Here is a 20,750-nt window from a genome sequence, read left to right on the forward strand (position 1 = left end):
CCCCAGAGGCTCACACGGCCTCACGCTGTTGCTGACACCCCATAAAAAGCCGTGTTCTGAGGAACCGGCTCATTATCGCGCCCATGCCATTGGGTTCTGTTCGGGGTCCCACACCTGACAGTTTACGCGGGCTTTAGGGAAAGAGACGAGGATTATGAAGAAACCAGGGCCACTAATCTGGAGAAAAAGCCAATTTCTGCAGCTCTTTAAAGGTATGTCTTTGGGTTGGATATAAAGACAATTCAGAACAGAGAAGCAAGGGCAAGCGGGGAAAATCCTGAAAAATCGGGGAACGGAGGGGAAGGGACGGGAGGTGAAGGCAGGCCCCGTTATTAGAGTGGTTCTGGCCCAAGAATAGACGGATAGATCATCGAACAGAATAGAAAATCCAGAAATGGACCCAGCGGCATTGGAAATCTGGGATACAGTAGAAGTCAGCTGGGAAAAACGACGTTTTAATAAGTGGTGCTGGCATAACTAAATAGCCATATGGAAAATGATAGAATGGCCTTTTTCTCACTGTTCATGTGAATGAATTCTAAATAGACTAGAAAACGGAATGTAAAAATAAGAACAAGTACTAGGAAAAATACGGGTGAATTTCTCCATGTAATTATGTCTCAACATCCAAGGGAAATAATTTATAAAACGTGATTACTTAAAATAAAGACACCCTGTCCAGCTCCTGCACACACACACACAAAAATGCCAAATAAGCCAAGTCTACAATGACAACCTAAGAAAAATATATTTGTAACATATACAAAGGGCTGATATTCCTAAAGTGTAAAGAACTTTATAAATAAGTAGAAGAAAACGGCCAGCAAGCCTACAGAACGGGCTGAAAAATGAACAGACAGTTCTCAGGAAGAGAACCAGGAACAGTGACGGACATATGGAAACGAGCTCTGCCTCGCGCAGATGAAAGAACGCAGCTGGGAGACCACTCCTCGCTCGCACGGGCGAGATCCAGACGTCGGACAGCACGCCCTGTTGGTGGCAGAGCGGAGGGAGACGGGACTCTCGGACGCTGCTGTCGTCCTGGGAAATGGTTCAGCCCCTACGAAGGGGAATGGGGCATCATCTCCCCAGATGACCTGTGTGTTCACCTACTGATGGAGCGATCCCACGACCTACGGTCGCAGGTAACGCAAGGACAAATGGTGAAAAGATACGTGCACAGTACCATGTTACTCCAACACTTCATCTAATAACAAAAGACTGGAAATAACCAAAACGTCCATCGGCAAGAAGAGCCGTGGAATGAGGTATACTATGAAACCAGAAGACAAGGATTCCATAATTCTGTACCCTGCTAGGGTATGTTTTCCAGAATACTTTTTTAAAGGAGGGGTGGAGAAATTTGAAATAGTATCATCTAAAAAAGTAAGAGGAGCCAAACACATTTTTATGGATTTCAGGTAAAACTGACATGCAATAAGCTACACGTGATTTAAAATGCAGTTTAAGTTCTGACATGTGAATACACCTATGCAACCATCGTCACAGTCCAGGTACTGAACATAAACCCCTCACTTCCATGTCTCCACATCCCCTTGGTAACCCCACCCCCTGCCACTGGCCACCCCGCCCCAGCCCCTCCAGCAGAACTTCTGCCGTAAGAGATCAGCTCGCTTGTCCCGAAGTTGCGCACAGTCGGAACACTGCAACATGCATCCTGTTCTCTCTGCCTTCTCTCACTCGGAGTGACTGGCGATTCACCCACGCTGCTACGCACATCAGCAGATAACTCCTCTTTATCGCTCAGCCGAATTTCATGTGCGTGGCTATACCATTATTTATTTATGCACCTGTTGAAGGACATTTGTTTTTATTTCCAGTTTTGACTTTTACAAATGGAACTGCTATGAACAAATCCTTCTGTGAATGTGTAATTTATTTTCTCACGGATAAATGCATAGCCAAGAGGTGGCTGGATCATCTGACAGGGGTGTTTCCCTTTTGAAGAAACTGACACACTTTTTCCCAAGGGGTTGTACCAGTCTACATCCCCTCCTACAGTGCATGGTATTTCCAGCTCCTCCATCTTCAACAGCCAGTACATCGGTCTTCTTCATTTTAATCATTCTAATGAGCGAGTGGTCATAACTCAAGCTTGTTTGAACTCATGCTTTCCTGATAAACATTGATACTGAGCATCTTTTCATGTGCTTATCGGCTGCCCACGTAACTTCTTTGGTGAAGTGTTATTTTACTGGGTTATCTGCTTTCTTCTTAATGAGCTTTCAGAGTTCTTTCTATATTCTGGATACGCCTGTTATCAGAAATATACTTTGCAATGACTCCCAGTCTATGGCCTGTCTTTTCATTCGCAGTATATTTTGAAATGCAGAAAATTGTATTTGATGAAGTCCAAACTATTCACTTTTTCTTTATGAATCATGCTTTTGATGTCAAATCTGGGAATCTTTACCTAATGTTTTCCTAGAAGTTCTACTGTGCTTGGTTTACACTCAGGCCTATGAAGCATTTGCGTTAACTCATGTTTATGATGAGAGGTGTGGATTAGATTTTTGCACAGGGCGTGTCCAATGATTCTAAAATCACTTGTGAAAAGGGCTTTCCTTTCTCCACTTAATTGCCTTTCCACCTTTGTCAGAAGTTCATTGCCATATATGTATGGATCTACTTCAGGATTATCTATTCTGTTCCAACGCTAATTACTGCAACTTTATAAGAAGTCTTGAAATCAGGTCATGTTTGTGCTATTGTAGGTCCTCTGCATTTTTTTATATTACTTGTAGAATCAGACTATCATTTTAGAAAAAAAGTCCTGCTGGGGTTATGTTGACTCTAGTGATCACACTGGGACATTAGCGATGTCTGACCTACTTACTGTCTGTTGTCATGACGATGCGACAGTTTAACAGTAGTCATCTGACTCATGAAAACCGTACATCTCTCTACATACTGGGGTCTTCTTGGTTGGAGACCTGTCTACTTTTCCATGTAGTTCTACTAGTGTCTGCTGCATACATTTTGAAGATCTATTACCAGGAACATAATATGCAGGACTGTTTTGTTCTCTTGATTAATTGACTCTTTCATCACCAGAAAATAAACGTTCTTTACCCCTGGTTTTCAGGCCTTTGGACTCTGCCTGAACTACACCACCGGCTTTCCTGGGTCTCCAGCCTGCAGACTGCAGATTGCGGGACTTCTAGCTCCACGCGTGTGTAGGTAAATTCCTTACAATAACCCTCTTCCTGCACACAGGCAGACCTCGCTTTACAGCACTTCACAGACTGCATTTTCATCGACGCCGAGGCAAGCCCCTCCTCTAGCGAATGGTCTTGCCTCAATGAAGGCCCAGTTCGTGGTTAGCATTTCAGGTTTGTTAGGTCAGGCAGGAGCGGCGTTTAGTCTGAGTGGGACCCTGCTGAGTCCTCTTTCCAACCCCCCCAGAATGACAAGCTTCTGTTCTTGGCACCGTGTCAGAAACTGTTGCCTCGGGCCACTCAGACGGTTTCCCTGACCTGCACTGGTCTTGTCACTCGCACGTGTGGTGGTCGAGTTGATGCTGGTACTTTTAATACTATTGTGTGATTGTTGTAAGATAAAGTAAGTAATCGTGCTGATGTTATTGAAAACTGGGATTTCCAACATCGGAGAAAGAAGACGCAAAAGTAAGATACATGAGGTTAAAAAAATCCCTCTAGCATCCTCAATTTTGATTGAGAGTATCCCTATGGTATCACAAGGAATATTCACACACAAAAAAAATCCACCCATTTCCTAGCTGTGTCCGCGTAGAAGGCCTGGCAATGCCAGCTGACTTATAAGCAGTGAGCAATCTTGGGAATGAGAACGTATCCTTAACAGGAGCCAGGGCCCCACAGACAGATAGCTCCCGAACCTGGCTGCCAGTTCCAGAAGATACGAAGAACCAGAGAAACACGTTCAAGTATACTAGGGGACGCAATTAGCAAAACCCAGACCGCGATCCCCTCCAGAAGCCAGACAAACCGTTTATTCAGTGAATACACTGCAGCAAACACAACAAACAAAAGGAGAGATATATCAGTCACTGTTATGATACTTGTCCTTCCGCTGAAAATAACTAGAAAACTAGACAAAATATATGAAAAAACCCTACTTTTCAGATAGAGACCAAGCAGTGCACACCTGCCAGCCTTGAGAGAAGGGACACAAGTAAGGGGACCCTGATGGTCCCCCTACTTTCTACCTGGAGGCCCTTTCCAGACCTCGGCACGGGGAGGGAACCCTAGGCAGAGGACACCAGTGTCACTGAGGAGGCAGACATCAGAGCTCAGGGAGACTGAGGGCCCTGAAATGCACAAAGAAAGACACCAGCTAGAGGACAGCTCCAGAGAAAAGGGGTTCCATAAATCTGCAAGGAGGTTTCCTTCTGTCTTGGGCTGAACTGAAAGCAACACCTATGTAATAAGGTAATTATTCCCTAAGGATGCCACCCTCCCCCCAAAAACCTATAGACAAAAACAACAACAACAAAACAACCTACCAGAAGCTGGAAGCTGAACAATTCCCAGAGTCAACACAGGGCTGGGAGACCGAGGTACCCCAGCGAGTCAGAGTGCACCAACCTGACTGAATGGTCAGGGAGGTATTCAGCAGATTCCAGGAGTCACACCTTAGAAGCAGGCTGCACTTGTGCTGAAGACTACTGTGTATACCTCCCTAGCAAATCTTTAAAAGGAGACCAGAAGGATCAGGCGGATCCTCAAGTAACTTAACAGACTACTAGAGCAAACTCCAACCCTTTTTAAAAGGAAGCCACTAAAATCTAGGCACTCAACAACATAATATTCGCAGTGCTCAGCATAAAAACAGAAAACACTAGACATGCAAAAAGCAGGCAAGCGTGTCCCATACCCAGTGGATAAGTCAATCTAGAAAAACAGGCCAGACAGGCCAAGAAAATGCAACAGGGATGAGAGATTCAATTAGCTTACAAGATCTTTAAAGGTATTTTAAAAAATACTTAAGAATTTTTTGAAAAATAACAAAACCATGACCACACTGAGGAGAGAATTGGGAGATATGAAATAGAACTAAGTGGAATTTTTACAGATAAAAAATAAAATGCCAAACTGAAAAATTTGTGTGATTGGTTTAACAGCAGATTGGATACTAAAGGGAAAAAGACAGAAAGGAATTACCTAAATGGAAGATAACTGACACTGTTTGCAAAAGTTTACTCAGAACAGAGCACAGACCAAACACGAAAGGATTAACCATAAAAATTCTAGAAGAAAACAAAAGAAATTATTTTCATCATAAGAAATCTAAGATTTCTAAGGCAGGAAACAAAAAGCACTAACCCATGAAAGCAGAAATTAATAAAGTGGTGCTCATGGAAATTTAAAACGTGCACTTCAAAAGACAGTGTTAAGAAACTGAAAGGCCAGGCAACAGACTGGGGAAACCGTGGGCAGCTCTGCCTCCCCCTCTGCCAGCCTGGGCCCGGGCCCTGCTTTTCTGGCCCCCCTACCTAGGCTCCTGTGTTCCTGTTTCCTTCTCCTAAGTTCCAGAGCCTTCCTTTTGCTTCCCTAACCTGTTTCCCGAGCTCACCCAGCCTCACTTCTGACACAGCTCACTTCTTCTAGCTCGGTGATCTTCTAAATAAACTTTTCCTTGTATTTGAAAAAGAAATGATCTGCAGTATGTGTGTGGATGCGCTGAACAAAGGAATGATTCGTGTGATGTCATCACGCTATGCAAAACGGCTTGCAATCTATTTCTGGGGTTTTCCACTGAATATTTTTGGACCGCAGTTGAGCACTGGTAGCTGAATCTGCATGAAGCAAGACTGTAGATAAAGGGGGACCCCTGTATACATAGTCCTACAATGGGTACATTTAAGTGTATGTAATTTATATGTGATTAAAGTTGTTTTAAGACATGTGTCAACTGATTATAACATCTGGACCTCAACAAGATCCTGACTTTGAACTCGAACAGTTTTGAAAAGGAGCGGGGGGGAGATTTTGAAAGTGCCAAATACTGGCTGATATTAACCAATTACCATTAAGCTAAATGAGAAGTCCAGATTCATTTTATTATTTTCTCTGCTTGTGTATGTCTGAGATGTTCCATGATATAACACATTTTAGAAAATTAAAGCATAACTTGGAATACCGAAAGGATTACTATGTAGAAAAGGAATCAGAAGACATCCTGTGGAGGAACATTTGGAGACAGTGTAAGAACCGAGCTAGCCAGGAGCATCTGTGAGGCAGGTGGCTCACACCAGGGATTCTGATGCCCAGATTTTGTAACAAATGTCAGGGCTGGAGGAGAAGAAATGACTCAATTAATGAGAAATTGGGCTAGTTGCCTTCTCAGAACAACAACAACAAAGCCCTCTTTCCTACACAAACCTTGAAATAACAGGACCCAGAGGACAAGATTTTTGTTAGGGGAGGATACTTTACAGCTCGGAGGGCAGCTTGGCCTCCCACTTGTAAAAGCCTGCTCATTTCAGCAATTTACCCTGAAAAACACCCAATTTCAACCAACACCACAAGGGGGCGCTAAGCCCTAAGAAAACTCAGATCAACTTCTAGACAGATTAAATGTCACATTTGGATCTGGACTTCCTTTGGAAAGATAAACCTGAATACACATTCCAGCGAAACTCTTTCTAAGAAACAAGTCTGACCATACTCCTTTCCTGCTAAAAACTCCCAAGGACACCCATCCCTAACAGTCTAACGCAGCACGACACACACCCTGCTTTCTGTCTGCCGTCTCCCCGGCTGTGCACCTGAGCGCCAGCAAACCTTCCCTGGCCGCCCCGTCTCCCACCCCCACCCTTCCGTTCCACAGCAAACTACATGTCAGACTCCAGCTGGGCCTTCAGCTCTGCTCAAAACATGTCTCAGACCCCGTCTGACCTTCTCCGACCCCCTCCCACCACTACAGACCAATTTCTTCAACACAGGACTCCACCGGCACCGAAGCCCTTCCCGTTCTGCCTGCACGACAGACACTCTGTGCAAGTGAATGCACACAACATCTCCCGGCCAGACAGGACGGCCGTCGCGGGGAGGGGCGCGCTGCACGCCGAGCGCCAGCCCAGCACGGGCATGCAGCAGACCCCTTCAGGTCCAGCCGTGAGCGGAGCACCACCCAAGTTGCGCCCCTGCGGCTCGTTTCGGGGGCCTGTCTGCCACAAGTCAGGAGTGACTCCTGTGGATACATTTTACATGTTTCACCCCACGTTCAAAGTCTACTTAAAAACGTTCTATTTAAAGAAGCGTACACGTCGAACTTGAGAACTTACCGTCTTGGTTAAGTAGGACACGAATGACTGCAGGAAAAGAACCGCGTTTTCCAAAGGCTCTTCGTCGGGTAGTTCCGGTTCCTCCTCTTCATCAGCATCAACATCAGCATCGTCAGGACTGCTTTCAGTCACAAACATCTCTAAAATGGAGGAGGAAAACGAGTGCATTTCATTTTACAATTTAGGGTAAGAGTTGTTTCTCGTCACCTAAAATCCTTCTGGAGTGCCCACAAAATAGCGGCCCCTGTGCCTGCACCTCTCTCGCTCCAAGACAGTTATGCAGAGAAAAAACTTCAGATTCCCACTCACGTCGTCATGCCCTTCAACGATGCATTGGGCATGCGTGCTCCAACACACTCTCCCTCGCCAGACTAACGAGTTCCTCTCCCTGCTGTGACCTCTCCTGCACTCTGCACTCTGCAGGGGGTCACAGGGTAAAATGATCCCTAGGCTCCCAGGCCTTTAAAGACACGGACACAGGAATGATGTCATGTCACCATTAAGACATCACGATCAGCTGTTCTTATGATTCCCTGCTAAAATGAGCAAGCTACATAAAAACTAGAAAGCCGCTGACACCATGATTGGGGTTGTCTTTTTAAAAATTTTGTTTTTAAAACAACTTTCTCAATTCAAACAAAAAGAGCAGCCCCCCTGCTAGACGCTCACTGTGCTCTGAGATTCGGACGCTGTTCGCAAGCGCCAGTCTCCACTGGACCGCTGCGTGCTGCGGCGCTCCGTGCCGTTTGCTGCTCTCTTACTTGGGGGTGGGGGGCGTGAGTGTGGAGTGGAGGGAAAGCACTGAATTTGTGAGGATTGGAGCAGTGGCTCTTGGACACTGATTTTCAACCCCTCCGAGTTTCCTGGAGGGCCTGTTAAACGCAGTGCACTGGTGCCCACCCCCAGAGCTTCCGATGCTGCTGGTCTGGTTGCAAACTACTGTTCTAGAGCATAAGGCTTTGAAAGTATTATTTCAGTGTAAGATGGTCTGCGTAAGCTAGTGCTCGCCAGTCACTGGTGTGTGGGTTAGTCACAGCCTCTGGCCGACTCCTGTGATGGATCACTGCCTTAACTCCTGCTCTTCGTTCTGTTCCAGGATTTCTTTATCATCGAGATTCACTCACACCTGTATTACTCTCCCCTCCATTTCCCATCTGTAACAACCAATCTCCTAGAAGCTCTTCTTCATGACATGCCTCTGCTTTGCAGAGAAACGTTAGCAAGCTTTACCTGGGTGTATGTCCTTCTCAGCATTCGGCTTCTGGGACACTTCTAAGACACCCATGTTACTAGTCACGGGCTGATCCGAGTGGCCAGGCTCTTCAGGAATCTGCATTTTAAGATCTTCTGTGTTTTCTTGGGAGGAATTATCTTCCAGGGGTGGCTGCACCTCTACAGGGAGGAAGATCGCACCGGCTGACAAAGCTCGCTGACACTCCCCATTCAGTTCCTCCCACTGAGCATCACCCCACACACAGCTCCAGGGCACGCCCCTCCGCCCCGGCCCTCTGGCCCTCCGAGTGCTGGCAGCCAGGGAGCCCAAGTGGGCAGGGAAACAAGAGTTTCCGGTGCTTTTCCCTCAAAGCAGAGATGGCTAGTGCACATAATAAAAATGACAAAGAAACCCTTATGCCAAAGTACTTCATAAATAAGTAAATATACTCACAGCAAGGACCTCAATACTCTAGCTTCCTTTGGCCCGCACAGACAAATGTGCAGAACAGAATCCCAGTCAAGAGCAGAGACGTGAAACATGTCTTCTACACAGAAGCGACACGCGCCCTTCCGTGCACAAGCGTGTCTGCCTCCAAGCCAGTACAGAGAAGGGCGTCGTGCACATAGGCAGCCTGCCGAGGGGCCTCCAGTGACCTCCAGAGGCCCTCAAACAGTCAGAGAGGGAGCCCATTCCATCCCTGAGAGGCTGAGGGTGCAGCCCAGTGTGGCCCACCACCAAGATGAATTTCTGTGGAACCACCTAATTTACCTGAAAATCCAAGTTTTATAGCCCAATCCGATATGCATCTGCTGTAATGACATGCAGAGATGTTCCTGTCCCCAAATGCTCAGGAAAAACTGGCACTCTGGAGACATAAATCTACCCTGTGCCTTTAAGTCTGCCTCCTGGCGTTCCTCCACAGACCCTCAGTTGAGATGCCCCCGTTTGAAAGCACGGGGACATGGAAAAGTGCACGCGGCTAGGAACCAGCTTCCGTTAGGGCACTGGCTCAGGGTCAGTTCTGCCACGCCTCACCAGGTGGCTTCTGAGTGGTAGGTGTGTGTGAGAACCCTGCATCCTGGTCAGTGCTTGATCAGTCAGAATGCAAGAACCCCGGGGCCCTGTCCAATGTAACTATCCCAGGTGACTGCCCCGAAGAGGCAGAAAGAACATGGCATCCACGAAACGGCAGGGCATCCATGAGAGTTACGCCCACCGATCCTCGGTCCCACTGCAGTTACCATGCGGGGAAGAAGCTGTGTTCCCAGAAGCACTTTCCTAGTTTACATGAAGTCCGCACTTTGCTCACAGGGCTATCAGTGCATCTTTTTCTTGTTTATACCTTCATCTTTTTATAAAGTTTCCTTCTAAGAACACTACCATTCTCCACTATTCTAAGGAGAAAACGGGTTAAGAAATCCTTATCCAAGCCTAAAAAAGGACAGCAAGGGACGTGTGCACATCACTGTCCTGCCTCTTGCCTTCAGACACCGGACACTGGACAGGGCGTCACACATAAGGTCTGAGACACGTCAGCAGCCCCACACGGGTCTCTCCAGCCCCACCCGACAAGGCCACGGGCAGGTACCTTACCTTCCGCTGGTCCATCCCAGCCTTGCTCTGGAGGCCGCGCCACTGCCAGGGGTCCGGTGCCCCGCCCTGTGGAGTGTTTGTACCTGACGAAGTAGATCAGGTCTTGAATATCATCCAGCACTGCGGCCTCTTCAAATACGTTTTCCTCCACTCCCAAGTCTCGCAGTTCGGCCATGCGAGCATCCAGCATTTCCTCTGCCGCGCGCAGAATCTGTGACTCCGACGCCCGGAAGACCTTGTCCAGGGCCTTTTCCACGCTGTAGGGCGGGTTCTCCTGCTGCGCTGACTTCAGCTTTGATGACATTTCTTGGAGCATGGCTTCCAGCTCGGGGACATCAAAGTACTTCTGGAACCGCTGCAAGGACTGCTGCTCCTTAAAGAAGCTGCTCACGATCGGCAAGTGGGCCAGGTGGCCGCCGTGCCCCGGCTCTGCCGCTGTACCTGCGGTCGGGTGGGACGCATCGCCCTCGCGCTCCTCGGGGGCAGCCCCCCGGCTCTGTGTGTCCATGAGCTTCTCTCCGTCCTCCCAGTCCTCCTGCGAGAGCCCCACCCCCGGCTTCTCCGCGAGCCCCAAGGTCTTCGGGCGGTCCTCGGGGGCGTCTTCTGTAGCATAAGCAGACTCCCTACTCTGAAACACTTCATCCGACTCTGGCGTCTGGTGTGTTTCCTCGCCAGGGAAGTCGCTTCCTTCAGATGGTCTCTGTGCTTCCTCGCCTGCAGGAGGGCTTTCTTCCTTTCCCACCACCAGACCACCAGGCTCCTTGCCTGGCGTGCCCACCCCTTTGCCCACAGTTTCATTTTTCCTATCAACTTCCAAAACGTCACTAGTTTTTTCTTCGTTGGCTTCCGTTTCCGTGCCAGTATTCATGGCACCCGGAACCCCTCTGCCGGGGACTGGCGGAGGCACCTCGAGCTGCCCGTGCCGCCTCTCAGGGCCCTTCCCTCTAGCCCGCTCCGCACTCGCGGCATTTTCGTCCTCCAGGAGCTCGTCCTCCAGGAGCTCCTCGGGGGCGGGGTCCTCATCGTCTGCTTCTGGCTCTTCGGCGTGGGGGCCTGGCGCTTCGGCGCTGCCCGGCAGGCCCACTGTCTCTGCTCCTGGAGCGCCCGGCTTTGGCTGGACAAGCTCCCTGCCCGCAGCATCTCCTGTGGCCTCTCCTGCCAACAGCCCCGTCTTCTCACCCACCGGCGTGGGGGTGGTCGCTACGGCGGCCACATCTCCTTCTTGCTGCCAGGACAGATTTCTTCCCCGCCCGGGACCCTCGTCTTCCAGCCCTGTTGACAAACCGATGTCATCGGGAGAGGAGAACCGGGGTTGATTTTGAGTTTTAAGAAGCTGTTCCTCTTTAAATTTCTCACCCAGATGCTCCCCTGACACTGTGTGTGGTTTTGGTCCATTTACTAAAATATCTACTTCCTCCTCCATGCCGTCTTTAGACGCGTTATGCTGGTCGTCTCCCAGGAGCGGTGTGACATCCGTGGCCTCCTGTTTAGTCTTCTCTTCCTTCGCCTGATTCTCTGCAGCCTTGTGCTCCCATCTACCCTCTGGGGCACCTTCCAAAGTCGGCTCTCCAGGCTTCTCCTCCTGGACCGTCCCTTTTGAGGTGGGAGCAGCTGCTCCTTTAGGATCGTGTTCTTTGTTACGGAAGACTGATTTTAATGTTTCTTTACCCTTTTCAGTCACTACCAACGAGCTGAGCTTACTGCCCTGAGCAGGGCCGTGCAGAGACCTGTCTTCTTTCTTCTCCTCCTCTGACCCGTTCTCGCCCTGCACCAGGCTCCTCTCGGATTCCTCAACTGTCCTCCCTTTTCCTTTGTCGTGAAGGCCTGGGTCCATTTCTGGGTCTCTCTCGTTATGGGTTTTCGGAACTTCTGCAACCGGAAGACCATCCTCTGCCTTTTTAGAGTCCGCATAATCTGTTGGTGATTGCGGTTCCCCCCATTTGCTGTCTGGAACTAATCCATCATCGCCTTCCTTTTCTTCTTCTGAACTGTAACTCTCAAAATCCATACCTGTGTCTTCCTCGCCTTCTGTGACAGCGGAGGCGACAGTGTCCTCCCAGCCAGTTAGGTCTTCTTCGTCAGTTTTGATGCGCAGGGGCCGACTCACCTCCGCTTTGTCCCCTTCACTTGAATTCTGCTCTTTGTCAGGCGAGTACTTGCCAACTTCAGGTGCTGCTGGCGTTTTCAACTCTTCCTCATCTGTATAGGTCAGTAATGGAATCTCATCAAAGTTTTCCTGATTCTCCTCCTCCTCTTCCTTCCCAATCACATAATACTCAGCATCCAGTTCCTCATCAAAATCGTCTTCTAATGAAGTCACCAGCCTGGTGGTCTCGTCATCAGACACAAGTGCATCAGCAGTTGAGCCAAATTTGGTTTTCAAGTCCAGAGTCATCTCTTTTTTTAGAAGTTTGTAAGCATCCATCTTCTCCTGTTCTTTTGAGAGCTGAGAGCTATTGCTGGTTTTGTTGTTGTCACTGTCTTGCACTTTTAATTTCTCTTGAAGCATTTCTTCGAACGATTCAAGCGAAGACCGCTCCCCCTGAGAGCGGTCTGTTTGACCGCCTGCGTGGGGGTGGGTCTCCTGAGCCCCATAGCTTTCCTCCTGCTCCTTAGTGTTTCCCGGGGAAGCGCCGTGCCTCTCCTCTGCGGTGGCCTGTACTGAATCGGGCGCAGGGTCCCTTTCTTCAGACACTCCAGGGGGTTTTTCCACATGCTGAGATGCTTTTTCTACAGCTTTCTTAGAATCTCCAGTTGCAAAATTGTGCAATTTCAAAAATCCTAAAAGTTCTTCTAAATTATAGTTATCAAAATCATCTCTTCCCCCATCAAAGCAAACAAAATCTGTCTCCTGTAAGGGAAAGAGAAACATTAGTTATGTTGCTAGCCAAGTGTCACAAGAGCAAACTCTTACCCACGCTAATGACAAGGATAACCTTGAATTCATGTGTGGCTCTAAAAGGAGCTTTCGTGCCAACCTTGGGCAGTCACTGTCCTTGGGTAGTTGGGAGATGGCAGGCTGGAACCCACCTGTCCCTGGCTTTCTGCTTCCCCGAGGACGGACTTCTACCTGAGGCAAACTCCTGTCCTCCCTGCCTTCCCTCTCCCCCAGGGGGGAGAGGAGTCGTGTCGCCGGTGAGTCTGCCCTGCACCGTCCCTGTCTCCTGTCTGGGGTCAGCTGGAGGGAGGACACGTCCTCTGTGCTGCCGGTTTTATATGAACAGTTCCCCTGGGGACAACCTCCCAAGCCCCTCACCTAGCTCTGTTAGTCTTATTCTAGACGGAAATGTCAAGAGCCCATTTTTTTTTTTAAGATTTTGTTTATTTTTAGAGAGGGGAAGGGAGGGAGGAGAAAAACATCAGTGTGTGGTTGCCTCTCATGCACCCCCCACTGGGGACCCGGCCTACAATCCAGGCATGTGCCCCAACTGGGAATTGAACCAGCAACTCCCTGGTTCACAGGCTGGCGCTCCATCTACTGAGCCACACCAGCCATGGCTCCAGAGCCCATTATTTTTGCACACTTGAGCCATGTTTGCCAAAAAGCTTTATCAGTAAGTAATGGTGGCATTTTAGTCTTTATCTGCCTGACTACTGGGTGTCTCAGTTCGTCCTGGGCACAAGTGGGGAAAAGTGGGGTTTACCAACTGGGTCCCCCAACTTCCAACATCTATACCTGGTGTTCCGGGAACTCACCGCGCGGTAATTTGTGCGGGAGAAGCTGGAGGACCGTCCTGCCTTGTAGGCTGCCCTTCCCAGCTCACCCAGCTAGAAATGGGCAGAATCACCTTGCTGTCGGGCTCTGAGTCTACACAGATTGTTTAGCTCGTATTTTCTTGGATTGGGAAAGATAAGTCAGCTTAAGAAGTGTCTTACTGAAATACAAGTGCACAGGAAGTAAAAATGTAAAGGACCAAAGAACCGTGTCAGGGGGGCCCCACTAATTTAATTATCACCACAAGTGTGACTTGAAAACAAGAGTCAGTGAGGAATATACTCGACTCTAAACTGGGGTTCTTGGTGCCAGTAAAATCTGCTTTCGGGACTTTTCGTAAATCTGCGTTCTTCCTCTCCTCCCGTAAAAACCGTATCAACACACAGGGGCCATAAGCGAAAGAGAAAGTTAAAAAACCAACAAAGATCGTCCTCTTCTCCTCGCTAGCCCTTCCCGTTACTCTGGGGAGACCTGCCCAGTGTGGCATGGACGGACGGTTTCCTTTCCTCACCACACGCACGTCTAGGCCATTTTTGCAGCACCAGGAGAAGCAGGCACAAGGGGAAGGCAACGTCCCAAACACGCGAGGCCCCTGTGACCCGTGAGCTGCTGTTGCACACATATTCCAGAAGTTTCTTCATTAGGATTGAGGCCAAACAGGCAACCTAGGGCTGACTTTATGACTCTTGAGACTATCGAGAGATTTTAAGAATAGCAATGACACCCTGGCTGGCGCGGCTCAGTAGATGGAGCGCCGGCCTGCAAACCGAAAGGTCCCTGGTTCAATTCCCAGTCAGGGCACATGGCTGGGTTGAGGGTCGGGTCCCCAGTTGGGGTGAGCGAGAAGCCACCAACCAATGTTTCTCTCCCTCTCTTTTTCACATCTTTCCCCTTTCTCTACAAGTAAGTAAAATCTTAAAAAAAAAATTAGCAATGGCTTTAAAACGTCATCCGTTCTGCCCACCTCATCCAAGAACTGCTCTGGGCCAGCAGCTGGCGTGCTCTGCAGCAACTCCAACGAGCTGCTCAGAGGCTTCTGAAGGGAGGTGGGCTCCATTTATTGTGAACTCCAGAAACCACCAGCCCCACGAGGACCCATCCTCGTCTTCACAAAGCTGTGTTAAGTCAGTGCCCCCTAGATGGACACTGTATGGAAGGTGCCGTCGGCACCTCGTAGATACAGGACAGGACTTCATCTGAAACTCCCCTGTTCCCGCTCCCAGGCCTGTAATACACCCAACCCCTTGAAGCACTAAGGAGTCAATAATAAGGCAATCCTCACACCTCTGCATTTCTGGCCTACTGCATAAGTTAGGGTGTTTGATCAATTTAGCCTGATTTCTATATACTGAAACTGTCTAACAGCCATTCAATGAGTAGTTTTCAAACTGAGACACCTTTTCCTTTTGCTGATAAAAAGAATTACTCACCTCCTAAATGTAGTAACTAAATGCAAAAATACTGAATTCTTAATTTTTTTTCTCATATAAAGCAGCAAAAAATAACCCCGCAGAAGAGTACACAGCCTTGTATAAGAACGCCTACTTCAGTGTATTAGATAACTATCAGATTATGATATAAAGTCTCCTAGAAATTCTTTTCATTTTTTCCCTCTTTTTAAAGGTAGTCTGACTCTAAATTAAAATCTGATACACAAACATTAACTTTTTTTTTACCAAAACACACTGAAAGACCTTCAAAAATACAGCAGGTCCTTGACCAATATCTTGCTCAGTATCATTTTGTTGTAACATTGGTGAAATGACACAGAAACTTAACCCTTGCTTATATCAATTAACCTGTGATAAAACTGGCTTCGTTATATGTCATTTCGCTTAAAGTCACAGAACCTATAGACGATACTAAGTGAGGACTTAATGTAATCAATAACTTATGAATTTGTAAGCGCATTATAATAGAGAACCAAAAAACAAAATCCACAACTTACATCTGCTGGAACTTGTAGCTCTTTTTTAGCATATGTATGGGCTACTTTGATTAAAGCCTTTGGAAAATATCCAAAAATACGTCCAACCTATATAAAAGAATGGGCAAAAGAAACATATCAATCAAAATTCTGTATAAGAAATATACACGAGAGAAAGTAAACAGACAGACAGGCAGCTACAAGCACAGAAACGCACCGTCACTTTAATGACTACAGAAATTATGATTCTAATAAAAATTGAGTACATAGTATCGTAAAGACAACTTTTCTAAAACCACTGAAGTTTTCTCTCAACATTCAGCTTAATTCTAAACACAGAGCACATGAAGTTATATTTTTGAAGTAGATAAAAGATCTGCATAAGAGAAGATTGTTGTATATTGTATGATTAAAATTATGCAAATCAAAACTGGTCAAAAACACATTCCAAATAACCTCTATCAAGAATTCACCTCCACAGTTCACAGCATTGCTCTTTCTTAAACCAATAAATACCAGCCATAGAAAATTACTACGTAAAAAATACAAAATTTCCGAAACATATGACCAACACTACAAAAGGCAACTATTTCTTGATATTATGGGCTGTACTAGCTTTTTCAAAAACTAGAGTTTCAAGCATTAGGGGGAAAATAAAATTCATACTAATCTACACAACGAGCTTCAGTTTTACGCAAAGTAAACCTCTGTAGAAGACGACCCCGTTCACCTGCAGCACTGACACCTGAGGTTACGCTAAGTCGTGTCCTCTCGAGAAACACACCCTGTCTGGTACAGCCGCAGTCTGAAAGGGAGTGCAGATCGCTTCCCAAGCACTAAAGAAGGGGCCTGATAGATCAAATGCACAAAAAGAAAAAAAAGACTATCTTATCACCAACTCCTAAAATATCCTCATTATGAGGCTCTGGTTATATCTGGCAGCCACCTGAGAGCCAGTGTTAGTGGGAGAATACTGCCTTGGAGATTAGATAACCCAGGGCAATTAAAACCACCACACCGGCAGTTCAAGTCTGCCACTCGAAGAAACCAAAACAGATGGCAGGATGAAAACTAAGAAATAGAAAGAATCATTTGAAAGCTAAGGAGGGAGAGTTTTTCATTTCCTGAATTATAAGGTTCACGAAATGACAGCGATAAGAGAAAACATCCCTTTTCTCCTTCTCAGGAAAATTTTACTTAGAGAAAATCTGGAAAAGAGAAAAAAGTAATCAGAGATCTGTAGAGAAATACATTTGTCTTTGTGTAAACCCTGTGATATAAAACACCTTATTTTTATACTGGATGGGGTCTCATTTCTTATGACATAACCCCCTCCAAAAATGGTGCAGAATTAAGGGACTACTTCATAACTAGAAGTAATCCACGTGTCTTAATTTTGCTTCCATGTATAATCCCTGCCAAGGGACTGCTGATTTGGGAGGAAAAGAAAAGCAGAATACTGTTTTAAGGGCACAAATTCTGCACAGCTACTATCAGGACAAATGTGAACGGCACTGCCCTGAAAGGAAATATTCTAAAGGAACAGGCATTACGCATGGGCCCTCCCATTACAGGGTTTTTCACTTTCAGGAGCTAAGACAGTACACACGCCAACTGCAATGCAAAGCAGAGAGAAAAATGCCACGCAAGCAGTGCAGATGCAGTGCCTCCTAAGCAACGATCAGACAGCAAAGGGCCCTTCTGGCTGGGTGCTGAGGGCGGTGCTCCCCAAAGAGGCAGGGTGACAGCGGGGACCCAGGAAGGTGGCCGGCATTCCGGAGGTGGACACGGATTGGTTGTGCACAGAAGTGTGGAGGGAGAGAAGTGCAAGTTGAGTGCACCGACTCAGATGCTCAAACTTGACCACTAGATTAAACCCGCAGCCTAGGGGCATGGAATAGCTGTCTAAGAAAAAAGGCTGTTAAGAAATCGCACGTGGTAGACTCAAAAGAAACAGAATATTCTTCTTCTTTGTATCGGGTGATTCAACGGGGACTCTTCCTAAACACAAGGACTGTACCTGACTGGTTGGCCTTTCAATATTCCTCCCTAGGAATCCGAACTGCCAACAAAACCCATCTGTTCTTCCCTGTGGAGGTTTCTGAAGGCTCCTTTTCTGCTGTTTGTTTTCGTGTCTCATTGAGATTTTGAAAGCTTTCACAGTTGGGACTGGGTACTTCTCTAAGTTGGGACAATTCTGAGGACATCAGAGACCTTTCCTGCTCTCAGTAAATACAGTCCACACTCTTTAAAAAGGAAAATTAACTCCTACGCCCCTCCATCTCTCGCTCCCAGAGAATATCCTCATTCAGAACATCAGCGCATGCTGTGCTCACTGATTTCCGTGTCTGGTATCGGGGCACCCACAGAACTGGGTGGGACTGAGCTTCGGGGGGACCATGGGGAGCAGGCGTCTGACAAGCACGGAGAGGATGAAGTTGCCAGCACAACAAACACACAAAAAAGCACACAGTGAAAATGACATCTTGCTGTTTAACAGACTAAGAACAGCACTCAGGATTAGGTGACTGTTCCCAAAACTGCCAGTTTTTCACAGATATTAATAATTTAGAAAAAAGAAATGCACACAGAATCAACTTTAATCACGAAACACTATCTCACACATCGCTCACAGGAGTAAGTCTAATGCCCATGAATCCTTCCATTTTAAAGCAATGAAGCTTAGGAATTTTCAGGCTGCCCCATTTCAAACTTGACTACATAGGGAGCACCCATGGCCGAGAAGGCCTAGAACTTGATGCTGAGGAGCAACAGCCGGAAGCAGTTCGCTCTGTTTAAGAAACCTCTGCTGGGCCCCTACTCCGTGCCGAGCCTGGTGCCTGCTGGGGAGGCACAGCAGAGAGGACCTGTGAACACCACCAAGGACGCTAAGAACAGTTATTTAAATCGACAGTGCTGAGCAAGCCAATACAAAGTCAGAAGAGAAAGTATGCCATTTTTGCCCTCTTTTCTCCTGGCAGAATTTGCACATGGCTCCCCAAGTCTGCAGGTTCTAGATTGCAATCCTTTCTTTTTCTTTGAATAAATCTTTTTCAGTGATGAAAAAGGAAAAAAAAAAAAGAAAAAGCATGTCAAATGTTTACTTACACTTCCAGCCCAAACTTCAGGTGATTTCCCTGCCAGTTTATAGTAGACATAGACATTGTCACCTCTTTTAAAATTCACAAAGCGACAGTCCGGGCCTGTGAAGTCTTCCAGAGCCTCACCCCGGTGCATTAGCACTGCATATGGAGAGAGAAAAGAAATAACCAGATATGAGGGTTCCAGTTGAGTTTTGTGGTCCGTATTGATTCATCAGGAAACAGAAGAGCCCACTGTAAACAGCTTTCTCCAGTACTGCCTGGAGCCAGTCACTTTCACGTCTTATGTACAGAGGAACTAAAATCTTTACTGTTTTATCCTTATAAGTCAGGATTCCACCCCCACCCCCACCCCACCCCCGCCAGCCCCAGCAAACAGGGGAGAGGGGAACTCTCACTAGTTTTGTTTATGGATAAAGCTGAGAAACAAAACCCAACACGTCCACCCCCTAACAGGCTGTTCTCAGTAATAACTTTTGGTTCTCTCTCTAGCCTTCTAGTCTTGACCTTTGCTGTTTCACAGTCATAAAAATGCTTCCTTTTGCAGTTGGGTAAACTCAAGCGCAGATGCTGACTAGCTTAAGCACGGGCGCACGTAGAGGTAATAGGGAACTGGGGAGAGCACCCAGAAACCCCCACGAGATCAATTAACTTTAACTAACCCCTGAAAGGTACTGCCCTTCAGTGGCTCCAACGGGTGCCGCTAGCAGTAAACACTGTCCATTTCATTTGTCCCCAAGCTGTTCTCTCTACACAAGACCTGGGTGGATGAATTGCCGGGAAAGGATGTCACACCCTGTAGGATGGGTCCAATCACATGACAAGGTGGTACTGTCTGAAAGTGAGTAATGTTTACTGGAGCCAACATGAAGCAGGTTTTGTTCCAACAAAACAAAGTTAAGATACCCTTACTTACTGATGTCTATAAACAAAATCGGAAGTGGACATCGCGTGTGACAGAGACCAGCACAACTTGTAAAAACTGCCCACTAGTCACCGTCAGTCTTAAAGCGCCCGCCTTCAATCACCCCGATCTAGAATCTGGCAGAGGTGTTTTTCTGTTTGTTGGCCAGACACACAGTTTCTGATGTAAGGTGAAATGGACGATAAAAGCAGTTAAATAGAGACAAAGAAGGATGAAATGGAAATAACACTTTTCTAAAAGCCCGTTAGCAATAAATATATATTACAACGTATCCCTTAAGTACATGTTTGAGGGACAAACATTGATTTAAAGGGGGTTATTTGGATTTTGAAGCTAAAAATCTTATTATTTCAATACATGTCAGCATGCTAACTCAGATATGATTGGGTGACAGGCCAGGGACTGTGTCAGAATTGTAAACAGCAATGTGTCTTGTGTTCCCCTGAGAAGAGGTCATTGAGGATGTGTAAAAATAAGTGAGATGCAATACAGGGCATACCATAAAACATCTTTTTGACACGTGCAGGCCACAGAAGACAGCCCCAGGCCTTGCTTCAGCTGCTTCCTGCTGTTTGGTTACATTGTGTCTTTTGGACATAAGCCACACTACAACTTGAAGAGTTCTTTCAACACCAGCTCGTCCACTGAGGAAGCATCAGTGATGCGATTCTCCAGGTAACTGGCTTGGAGGAGCTCAGGTAGGAGAGTGCTTGACAGCAAGGAGTGGTGAACAGGCCTGTAGCCAGCCCTGCCTGCCAGCCACTGGGTTTGCTCCGAGAAAACAAAAGAAAAGAATCGAGGAAGTTGCTCGGTTTTCTAGTGCATTTCCCTCGGCCCTGGGTTACCTCTGGGAACGGCATCAGTCAGAGACTGCCTCCTTTCTTGTTTGATGGTGTTGCAGTAATACAAACTTCAAATTGTGAAATTCTTCTTCAGATAACACCAATTTGAATATAAATAGCTAAACTGTAGGCCCATGGCCTTT

General features: G+C 47.0%; 1 protein-coding gene and 1 long non-coding RNA gene across 3 annotated transcripts in view; one reads left to right on the forward strand and one right to left on the reverse strand.

Moving 5' to 3' along the window:
* The window catches only part of MIA3 (MIA SH3 domain ER export factor 3), a 38,635-nt gene that overhangs the window by 15,368 nt on the left and 2,517 nt on the right, over nucleotides 1-20,750 (reverse strand). For both annotated transcript variants that reach the window (XM_045818370.1, XM_045818362.1), the window contains exons 3-7: nucleotides 18,848-18,981; nucleotides 15,761-15,847; nucleotides 10,098-12,948; nucleotides 8,519-8,680; nucleotides 7,289-7,428 (exon numbers count right to left, since the gene is read on the reverse strand). In XM_045818370.1, coding sequence (XP_045674326.1) covers nucleotides 7,289-7,428; nucleotides 8,519-8,680; nucleotides 10,098-12,948; nucleotides 15,761-15,847; nucleotides 18,848-18,981 — 3,374 coding nt within the window. The remainder of the gene's footprint in view (nucleotides 1-7,288; nucleotides 7,429-8,518; nucleotides 8,681-10,097; nucleotides 12,949-15,760; nucleotides 15,848-18,847; nucleotides 18,982-20,750) is intronic.
* Nucleotides 67-20,511, forward strand: LOC123805729. Its single transcript, XR_006783360.1, has 3 exons — nucleotides 67-212; nucleotides 3,107-3,201; nucleotides 20,292-20,511. It is a non-coding gene; the product is annotated as an uncharacterized LOC123805729 (long non-coding RNA).

Source organism: Phyllostomus hastatus, unplaced genomic scaffold, assembly GCF_019186645.2.
Source record: "Phyllostomus hastatus isolate PE091 unplaced genomic scaffold, TTU_PhHast_1.1 phas_contig_148, whole genome shotgun sequence".
NCBI lineage: Eukaryota > Metazoa > Chordata > Mammalia > Chiroptera > Phyllostomidae > Phyllostomus > Phyllostomus hastatus.